This window comes from Daktulosphaira vitifoliae, unplaced genomic scaffold, assembly GCF_025091365.1.
Source record: "Daktulosphaira vitifoliae isolate Bord-2020 unplaced genomic scaffold, ASM2509136v1 Scaffold_5, whole genome shotgun sequence".
NCBI lineage: Eukaryota > Metazoa > Arthropoda > Insecta > Hemiptera > Phylloxeridae > Daktulosphaira > Daktulosphaira vitifoliae.
Genome location: NW_026099576.1, coordinates 28,626,278 through 28,638,308, shown reverse-complemented (window position 1 = coordinate 28,638,308; position 12,031 = coordinate 28,626,278). Strand labels below are relative to the sequence as shown.

General features: G+C 28.1%; 1 protein-coding gene across 1 annotated transcript in view; it reads right to left on the bottom strand.

Annotated features, from left to right (window-relative positions):
* Nucleotides 1-422: 422 nt before the first annotated feature.
* Nucleotides 423-12,031, bottom strand: part of LOC126908287 (uncharacterized) — a 13,500-nt gene continuing 1,891 nt past the window's right edge. The window contains exons 5-10 of the mRNA XM_050690202.1: nt 7,896-7,943; nt 7,347-7,403; nt 3,888-3,951; nt 3,687-3,766; nt 1,299-2,024; nt 423-497 (exon numbers count right to left, since the gene is read on the bottom strand). Of these exons, the coding sequence (XP_050546159.1) occupies nt 423-497; nt 1,299-2,024; nt 3,687-3,766; nt 3,888-3,951; nt 7,347-7,403; nt 7,896-7,943 (1,050 nt within the window). The remainder of the gene's footprint in view (nt 498-1,298; nt 2,025-3,686; nt 3,767-3,887; nt 3,952-7,346; nt 7,404-7,895; nt 7,944-12,031) is intronic.

Here is a 12,031-nt window from a genome sequence, read left to right as displayed (position 1 = left end):
TTGTGTTTGTTTAGCTATTTTGTTTTTCAATATATTGCGCCTTGTGGCATGTAGTTATTTAGTGACCCCACCATCTCCAATTAAACGATATTTTGTATTTATATATAACCCTTGTTCCGCAATCTTTTTAATTTTCTGCTAATGTAAGTATCATCCTCAATCTCATATACAGTTCACTCCCCTACTTATTTCTCCTGCACAATTAAAAACAAAAGAATGAATATTAACTAACCCGCACTTTTATTATGATAACAATTATCATTATTATAATTATTGTTATAGATAGCTGCGGGTTCGAGACTTTTTCATTTTAAAAAGGTTATAAATAAGAACCATTATTACCACCCACTACTGTCAAAAAAAAAATGTGTCTATAAAAAGTAAATTTCAAGTTTTTGGAAGGGGCTAACCTTTTCTCAATATCAACACTCAATGATTAAGATACTTACATAACGCATATAAATTTCTGCATACATTTCTTTCTCATTTATAAATTTCTGAAATTAAAGACAATTATTCAGTTTGATTATTATCAGACATTTCATTTTGAGAAGGTAAAAGCGTAAACTTAAAGTATCTATAGTATCTATATATATAGTGCTATATGCATGAGACAATCAGTTTATATCTGATTGATAATGATAATGGTTTATCAGGAAAATTTCATTTTTTTTTTTAGTCATCGTTTCATAGTTTGAAGTTTGAACAGATTTCAGATTTCAGATTTAAGGGATGTGTCATATCTCCCTGACACTCCCCCTGCGTACGCCATTGATATAATTTATTGTCAAAATTATTAATAAACGGCAACATTAATAATTAAAACTTTGTGTCGCCTACATTATTTTTTTGTGTGTGATTCACCCCACTCATCACGTACATATTATTAGTGACTATTTACTGTTGTTATGCTCGACACGTTAGTGAATCTTAAATTGAAAACTATATATATTATTTTAACGTTTCAATTAAATAAGTGGGTCGTGATAAAAAAATCACTTTTATCTGTTTATTTAATCGAGAAAAATAAAATATCGCTATTATTTAATAATAAGTAGTTTTTTATAAAATTTTTTAAAAGATCTATTTAGAAATTTTCTTTCCGGGGTGATTATGTTTTCAACATTTATAATTTAGAAATAAAGTTTTTCCTATAAATCCTGCAAATTATTATTATTTTTTATTAAAACGAGTAAGTGTTTTTATTTTAACATAATAAATTACACAATCTTTGGTAAAAATTAATTATATTTTTATAAAAATTAAATTAAAAAATAAAACTATTTTTATTAGTTGGCTATTTTGAAAATATATTTGTATTCTGTCTTAATTAAGGTATTAATTTTATGCAATTTTTCCATTACATCACGTAAATTTACTGGTATGTTTTGAAATTCGTTTTCATCGTGAGGTTTGGGAAATCCATTTAATACTTTATCTAAAAGATATTGTGGTAATATAGGTTTTTCATCATCATTATGCTGTTTACAATTATTTTCATTTAAATCATTTGAGTAGCCTTCCATTTCTTCTGGCGTTAGGAAAGATTTTACGATTTTATATACCATGGCTCTTAAAATACACATTGCATTTTGTTTATACTGTACATAAACAAAATCAAGATATCCTTTACTCAATATATCGTTGCCTGTCAATTGTATCAGCGCGTCATCTAATCTTTCTAAATTTTCTATACTTTGGTACCGGTATGGTTCTAAAGACAGGCTAATTCTTATTGCCTCAAAGGCATAAGAAATTAACAAAATCGCATACTTCATAGTACGATTTTTCATAATTTTTATTGCTCTCGTAATAGCGAATTCAATACTACTCTTGTACATTGTTGAATTATTAATGAAATCTTTAAGTGTTGTACGGGGTAGTGTAGGAAAATACGATGGAACAAGTTCCTCTTCGACATGGTTCCATAAAGACAAATAGTGAAGTTTTCTTAATTGATCTTTGGTTCCTTCATCATAAACTGTATCATTTATTATGGATATGTCATTATCAAGCTTACTGTTCTGTAAAAAAATAATTTAAATCTTCTATAAAATTGTAAATTAATTGTATTACATTGTAATATCTATGAATTATTACTTAAATTACAATCGTATATTAAATAATAAAACCCAGTACCCCAAATAGTGAACTTTAATATAGACTAAAATCTTTTAGTAAAATATACCATTATCATATTATGCTCAGATAAAAGTGTACTTTAAGAAAAGTTTTTAATTAAAAATTAAAAATTTAACGAAAAAATTTCGAATATTGATTGTGGCCTCCAATTGCATAAAAGAGAAAAGTAGTAGGGATATCTTTCTTTTGATTTTAAAGTACATTTTAATGTATCAAAATTAAAAATACAAATAAACGATAAATTATTATAATTTATTTTTAACAAAAATTAGTATATGCTTATAACAGAAATAATATATCAAACCGAATACACAAACAATTTCACTAATTGTATGATAAAAGTTTTTGTGTATATGTATAAATATGTTCTATTTCATTGCACATTAAAGCTTAAATATAAATTAACAATCAAAACTGTTATTAAAATATAATGTATTTATATACTTTTAACTATATATTTAATAGTGTTAAAAGAATAAATATTTGAAAGATGATAACATAACGTTCCAGTAAATTTTCTTTTAGTGTTACACGTCCAATTTATGTTCAATTTTTTATTAGATAAGCTACATAGAATAACCAATTTTTCTTCTCTCTCTACACTGTATTTTAACTAATTCTATTACTCTTAAATCATGACGGAGAGCAGGATTCTAATTCCTACACATACATATTTAACTAGGTCATAAAATAAAATATAATTTAATTAAGAAAATGACTGGTCAATAACAACTTTTGGACCAGTACTTCCGAAGTTATTCTTATTTTTATACCTAGGCAGGGCGATAATTACGTCCAGGATATGACTAGTGATAAAAATAGCAACTTCCTCACCTCACCACCAGTCAATAATTAAAATTGTTAATAACTTCTAAAATACTAGACCAAAAGTAGTTATCAAACAGGCATATTCTTAATTAGACTATGATGAATTTTATAAGATTATTAAACATGTATGTTACAATTTAATTAAATATAATTATCACCCTTTCAAGTTATAAGAGATAAACCTAAAAAGTAATTGAAACATATAAAATTTATATCTGATTATTTAAAAAATATATCTAACTAAATTAACCAAACATTTTTTTTTCAATATAACATTTATTGTTAGCATTTATTTTGCATTTAATTGAAAATCGGTTTAAGATAAACCGGTTATCTATTTATGAATTTTAAAAAAGTTTAGAAAGTTATATTTTTTTAAATATAAACATTATCAATTAAATAACTATTGAATCATAAATTTACGAACTAAAAAAAAATGTCTTTCATTCACGAAGAACTCTTCGCAAATTACCTATCATTTTTGATATTTTCTTAATATAAATATTGAATATTTTAATAAATTAACACTATATATATATATATATATAGTGTTAATTTTTATAATTAATTTATTTAAAAAAATATAATTGTATTATATCATATTTAAAGTCGTATGCATTCCGTAATGAGTCCTATATCTACTTTAAATTACATTTTAACTGCGAAAAATTGTAATTGTAATTTATATACATGCATAGACATTTCCATGAACTTACTTGGATTTTAATTATTTTGAAATTAATTCGGTAGTCTATATTATTTAAAAAAGACTTTAATTCTTCATTCATTTTATGTGCTGTAAATGAAATGATTTCATAATTTGACAATTTTTTATATAAATTACATTGATTTTCTGTTTCGTCATGATGAGATATTAATATATATCAACAGATAACATAAACTTGTCATATACTTACCGTTGTATTTGAAAATGTTATTTCTTTCATTGTAATTTAAAATAATGTATGTTTCTTCGAACGTCTTAAAAATTTAAATAAAAGTAATTATAATAAATAAAAAGAATTTATACGTTTTGGAAAATTAAAGAGCAAAATTGAATCTTTTTTCATAATTATAAACTCATTCGTTTGAATGAAATGTTTAGAAAACAAAATAAACGATTCTAAAATTCAAATATTTGTCCCATGTAGGTATCCTGTAAGTTTTAATGAACCAATTAAAGTAATTTTAATATGATAAAATGTTCTTAATTATGTTATTAAAAAACTGATGTCATTTCGTTTCATTGAAATATTTACATGTTTCCTTTAAATGTACTCCAAATAGTTATCAGATTACCAAATCCATCCAATTACTTATTCTTAAACCCTTTTCTTCAAGAGCTGATCTCCACACCCCTAGCCTTTGATTAATTTTTTACCTATTTTCTCCTATTAAAGCTATATTGTCAGCAAACCACATGCACCACGGCATCTCTCCTTGTACTTCTCTAGTAATTTCATCGGTCACTATAGAAAATAAGCAAGAGTTTAAAGCAGAATCTTGGTGCACTTCTACTCTTACCCGAAAACCTTCTGTTAAGCCTCCCACGCTATTTACACTGATACAATCATCATCTGGTACCATCATGCATATCCTCTATTATATTCATGTACCTTTTTAGGACTCCTTTTATCATTAATGCCTACTTTAAAACCTCTTTTGGTACTCAAACTTTTTCTTCTTAGTTTTTTTATTAGTTGCCTCACTCCAAATAATGGCTCCGATGTTAACTTATCAGTTATAAATCCAAATTGGTTTTTAGATACTGATGTCTCATTTTTTATTCTCTTAACTATTTCCTTTTTCCAAATTCTCTACTATGATTCATAAGTTTTATGTCTCTGTAATTTCCACACACCTGTATGTCACCTTTACCTTTAAATATCGGCACCATAATACCATTCTTCTATTCATTTGGAATATTCTCTTCTAATAGAATTTTATTTAAAAGTACCTTTAAACACCTTATACCAACACCGCTTAATATTTTCTATACTTCTACTGGTACTTCATCTGGTCGTATTGTTTTATTATTTTTCATTGACGCCACAGTTTTCCATACTTTTTTCTCACTAATTAAATCTAACAGATTCTCATTCCACGAGATATTCTCTAATGTCTCTTTTGTATACTCCTTATACAGTAATTTTCAAAATACTCTTTCCACCTTTTTTTTCACATTATAATCACTCGAATGCACCATATTATCAACACTTTTCACGAACCTTATTAAGCGATCATTTTTAGACCGTTTTTTAAAACTTACTTTTGCAAAGTCTATAAACTTCTTTTTTACCTTTCTTTTATTTCTAACCTATCATACAACTCATCATACCTCTTAAGTTTTGCTTTAGTTAGTATTCTGATCTTCTGTCATACATTGAACTGCTTTTACTTACTCTTTACTTTTTTGAACGTCTTCATCTCAACACCAGGTTTTTTTATTTACAAAATATTTAAAAATGTATTCTTTACACAACTAACAAATCTATACTATACATCATTTATGTCTCCCTCGATATTCCACACCGTCATCTCTTTACCGTTTTTACAAACTCTTTTTCATTTTCCCCTTTCAATTTCCACCACCTGAACTCCGATTTTTCTCCCGTGTTCCTTCTGTTTTTATATATTATTTTCCCTATACATCACAACTCTATTACCATCAGTCTATATTGTGTAGTTACACTCTCGCCTGGTATAACTTTACAATCGTTTACTCGCTTTACGCTCTCTCTCTTTCATATAAAAAAATCAATCTGTGATCTAATATTCCCACTCTAATAAGTTATATAATGTTCTCCCCTCTTTTAAAATAAGTATTAATCACAATAAGTTCATATGATACTGCAAAATCCAGGATTCTTTCTCCAGTCTTATTCTTCCCACTAAAACCATACCCTACATGTACTATTTTATATGCGTTCTTCACATTACCTACATGTTCATTCATATCTCCACCTATCACCGCATCCTCATTGCCAAGTACCTCTTGCATCACCTCATCCATTTCTCTCCAAAACACTTCCTAGCTATTTCATCACATCCTTGACACGGAATTGTTAAAAGTGTCAATAAACTTTTTCCTTTTAAGGAAACAAAAAAAAAATACGTTTAAACAAATGATGTAGTGGCACTAGCCGAGAGAGAGAAAAAAACAAGAAAATGTTAATAAGAAATATATACATATGAATATTCATTAATGAATGAATACACTAGTGCAATATATATATATATATATATATAAAGTAACTTACAAGTACGTCGTGAGAAATAGGCGGGTGGCATTAGTTCACGTAGGACGTCAAAGGCAAGATAGAGAGTTCACCACCAGCGCTCAATGGTCGATCGCGCTCCAGTAAATAGAATTTAAAATACACTAGCTAGATAGCGGGGGTACTAATCAGGCTGGGCTCGCGATGTAATAAGGCGGCTGATGGAAGAGATGAGATGGCCGTGTATTAAACGTATCGCAAAATATACGGTACCGTGTCATCCTACTTATAGTACATAGGCACTTATTACATTCAGCACTCTTTCCTCAACTATCAATTTTACGACTATAATTCTGTCACTTTTCTTGGCTACTTCTACTACTTTACTTTTCATCTCTTCATCCATTATTATCCCTATACCATATAGGCCTTTCCTATATTTAACTACTTTATTTCCTCTCACCTGTTGTCTTCGCGTACATCCGAGATGGGACAACTCGCCTAAGTTTTAATCAGGACTCCTCATGCTTTTTGAAAAAAAGTTAACGCCGGCTGTCGACATGACGCAACCTCATTAGTCATCTCTTACGACTGGCAGAAGGGCAGTGGAAATATTCTTATCCCCAATTCACAGAGAACAAAATTTGTTATCAGCCATTCATATTCTTAATTAGATCATTTACTAAATTATAAGCTAGATAAAAATGTTACCATTTAAAAAATAAAGTTAATAATTTTATAAGGGATAAACTAAAAAAAGTAATTGGTGACTAATTAGTCCAATATTTGACAATAAAAAATATTAAAAATATTTTCTTAACCTATTTATTATTTTAAAATCAATCAAGTGGCATGCTTTAAAAGTATTACCACGTTGTAAATAAGGACACTAATTATGTTTATCATTTGAAAAAATTAATTTTACACCTTAATAATGTATCAGTGATGAAATTGAAAAATATTAAATGTTTGGTAAATTGAGAAAAACATAGAGCTAAAAGTAATCAATGGTATAACTTTCAATATTATATTTATTTTCCGATTAATGAAATTATTAATGATTAAAGAATCAACTTGTAAATATGTTTTAGTGATGTTTTATAGATTCAATATAATTATGTGTTTAAGCATTTAAAATTTATTATATAAGTAACTTACGATTTTAAGTTTTATCATTTTTCGTGGTTTTCTGCTAATATAAATCAGGGTCTCATGCTAAAAATTTAGTATAAAATTTTAATACAATTAATAAATAATACATATATTTAAAATATATCAGTAAATCAGTGTTTTACAACAGATAAGATGAATAAAAAAATAATACCCTTACACAAATTCAACTACGCATTCCATAAAACGCCCTTTGTAAAAGATTCTATCACATCAAATACAACAAAAAATATTTCAAGAATCTCACCAAAGATCGCTAAACCTGTTTTGCGAGCTATATAATGGCCATTTTTCCACAAAAAACTCTCTGCTAGGACTGCGACTATGACTACACTTTCCTCTGGAGTTCTTAATCAATACACACAAATGGAATCTGCTTATATGTTTAGTCTGCTCTTGGATACAACTCCATATCAAATCTACACCACCAACCACCACACTCTCCCATCAAAATAAAAATATAAGATTAAATTTTTAACTTTCTTTTAGAGTGCTGATTTCTACTTTACTGAGCCAATATGTTATTAAGATACTTACAAAATTCAAAAAAATTTCTGCACTCATTTTTTTTTTAATTACAAAATTCTGAAAAAAATTCAAAAATTTATTTATTTAGTATGATAATAACCAAAAATTTCATCTAGAATGATTAAATCGGCGAATTTAAATAAACAGCACTATGTATAACTATGGCTTTCAAATAAAGTTCTTAATAATAAGTAAAAAAAAATGATTTTTAAGACTTTTATAATTTGTATAGAAAAAGATGAAAGTTACATGCCAATTTTTTATCTTTTGTACTACAAATATTAATAGTTACAAGTCTATTTACTGTAAGCGACATACAGAGTACCTTTTATATGTTTCTATGTGTTGGTACTTGTCTTGAATATTATGTAATCGTCCCTAAGTATCTACTTTTTTAAATGTCTAAAAATTTGTATTGTGTCCACTCGTTAATCAAGAAGTCAGGATTTTTTGTTGATATTTGATGTAATTTTTTTTTTTTATCTAACAGTGTTCCGCGTGACAAAGTACCTCAATTTTTTTAAGTTATAATAAATAGAAATAAAAATAACTGAAATGCTTTTGATATGGGTATTGTTACTGAAATTTTACTTAATAATTCTTAAAAGTTGTATTTAATAATTAGAGTTGGACCTTCTAACCTACAAACATTGATAAATTATCAACAAATCATGGATTATAATAAAATGTTATATCACTATCAATTCAATATAATTTACAATAACATGTATTTTTTATCGTTTACTTCATATAAATAATGATATATTTATTATAACTCTCTCAATATAAAAACCCAACACAGTGGGGACTTTTTCAAAAATGACCAAATCAATAAAAAATTTTTTTATAGATGCACGATGTTTTTAGCTTAAGTATTTTAGTGTTGAATAATTGAACACACAATTTTGCTGGTTTGCAATATACAATGTCAACACCAGTAGGACTATTATGCTTATTTCTTATTAACTGTTGTACCTTTATTAAAAATTGATTAACCGAAGATCGCACATGTACAGAATGTAGATAATTTTGTCATATTTAATTTAATGTACTGATTATGTCTCTACGTCACTGTGATTACCTGAGATATGTTTTCTTATATTTTTCAATAATTTACGCTTAATAATATCAAACATTTTTATTTCGTTCATTACAATTTACCCTTAAATAATCCAAATATAGTGAAGAGACATAATGTTCTTTACTCAAGTATAATAGCTTTATTTTTAGCTTCGATACAAAGTTGACAAGTTATTAATTTTACTATAAAAATATGACATAAAATCACAAATCGTATATAATCGAATACATTACACTCAAAAATTGAAAAAATTATTCTTGTTCTCCGTAAAAGAGGCACTAGGGTAGTCCTTATTTTTCGAAATTTCTTTCGGGACACCCTACCATTTTATCTTTAGTATAAAAAAAAATATTTTGAAAATTTAAGATCATTTGGAAAAATTTAAATCGAGGCTCACAGCATTTTGAGGTTTTGACCTCAAATTTTCGAAAATAATTCTTAAAATGATAAAAAAAAACCTATATTAGTGGTTTTCAAGTGATTTTTTTAATAAAAGTCAAAATACAAAAAAAAAAAAAATCTTATCTAAAGCCAAATATTTTTATTTATTATTTTTAAAAATGTATTGAATTTTACTATTATACATATATTATTATATATAGATTAGTACTATTTATATTCTTCTTTTATGCGACATACTTTTTTTTAACACGCTTATATTAGTTTCACATGTGTGTTTTTTGTAACTCTCCACGCGCCACTCGTTATTATTCTCGCGTATCCCGTCGTCTACGGCCTTGAGACTAGACTCTGTCGTAACGCATTCACCCCACCCCGATCACCGCTCGCTCACGAACAATATTTTCCTGTATAATTTTATTTTTGGTTTTCGTACCCGTACACGTATATGTATAACCAAATTTTTATTTTGACTGACCAATACCACCCGCGTGCAATACGCCTTACGTATATATATATTCTCATAAATTCCTACCGCCGCTGCCGCCGTTTATACCTCAGGTATAACGTTCCCCCCGTCCACAAAACACGGCTATACTTGTTGCATGATACGTTTACGTACTTAGATCGCATTACATGTATATTAACTCGCTTTATTCTCATTATGGGATATAGAAAGTATTCATTCCGATTACAAAGGATAATTCCCGTATCGTCATTTTTAACACGCTTCTATTAGTTTCACGTGTATGTTGTTTGTTGTTTGTTGTTTGTTTGTTGTTTGTTTGTCGTTTGTAAGTTTGTAACTCCACGCGGCACGTGTTATTATGTCGCGTATCCCGTCGTGTATGTCCTTGAGACTATACTGTTGTAATGCATTCGCCCCACCCCGCTCACCTCTCGTAGACAACAATATTTTCTAACCCGTAGACGCGCGCGTGTCATCAATTATGTATATATATATATATAACAAATTTTTATTGTAATTGACACAGCCCCGCGTCGTTTCGTTATACACAATGCCCCACCACTCGTGCCACCTTTATCAGCCGTCGCCCTATTATGAGTATTTGACTGACCAACACCTCGTGTTATACGCCGCGGTGCAAAGTCTAGCAAGCGCCGCACGGCCGACGACGTCCCGCCGTTAATGATACCGTAGTCTTCTTCTCGTTGTCAAAGTGACAATGTCTACGATTCGATCCGCACTCGCGCGCCGTCGCTATCAACGCTGCTAACCTGTTGACGTCCGAAGATCACGCCGGACATCGCGTCGTCGACGCCAGCAAAAGTGCGGCGATATTATTTATTGCTAAACTCAACGGACGTAAAGCCCTTTACAAAATATATAATATGGTGCTTCGTGCCATATTTTTCGTATATTGAGCGCCCGACGCTTTTATCACAATAATTCTAGTCTTTTCGTTCAATATTGTTTTAAGCTTATTTTAAAAATTATTTTGAACTTTTTAGTTCAATGTGCTTTAAAAGCGTGTTTTTTAGTTTTTTTAAACTATATTTATTCATCACTACCTTCACGTTCCGGGAGTGGGTAATTTACGCGACTGCTACTTTCCTTGGATGTGGTAGCCGTTTCTCAGACTCCCTTTCCGAAATCGAATCCTGATTTCCCGTTACTCGTTACAATCATAATATTGATAGTAACTACTATCAAAACATGAAACTAAAAAATGAAAAATAAATATAGTTAAAAAACACGCTTTGAAAGCACATCGAACTAAAAAGTTAAAAATAATTTTTAGTTCAATGTGCTTAAAATCATGTTTTTTTAGTTTTTTTTAACTATATTTATTTAAATCAGACCATTACCCTTTATTGTACGGGCGGATTCAAAACTTAAAAATGCATATAGAAAGTAGAACTTTTTCAAATTAATTTTTGAGTGTTCCGGAAATACTGACACTTTTATATCTATATTAAATTAAATATGTATTATACTTTAATATGAAAACGAAAATTTTCAAACTTTAGTTTGTTTTCATGGTGAAAACTAACTTCAAAGTTAATAAAAAAAATAAGATTTTTATGAAAATATTCTTTTTTATATTTATAATTTTATAATGCTATTACTTTTATAAAAATATATGGTTAAATACAATTTTTTTATGACAAATACCATATATATACCTCTTTTATTCGACACACTTTTTTTTTATATATCATTTGCCTTTATATATATATACATATTGATTTATTCAGATATTACAATTATAACTCATACAACTTGTAATCAGGATATAAATAAAGAAATAGGATATCATATAGCTTTTGGAATAAAACACCAATTTTTTTAAAATTAAACACTATCTAAAGATTTGCATCGAAGCGTATTTTATGATAGTGATTTTAATCACTGTCAGATATCATTATACTTGTCACATTTTTGCCATGTCTCCACTGTGCCGTGACCCCACTGTTCTGAGTTTTTTTTTTTAATGACACTAATCAGAATTAAGTGCAATAATGAAAGTGTGAGCTTTAAAAACGCTGTAAGAGTCATAGAATAAATAATAATAATATAAAAGTGTCCCCACTGTCGTCTAATATCATTATTTTGTTTCTTTAACATATTTATGAATCAGAAATGACCAATAAGTAACTGTTGCGCACTGAAAGTTATAAATAATTGTAGTTTTCTTTTTTA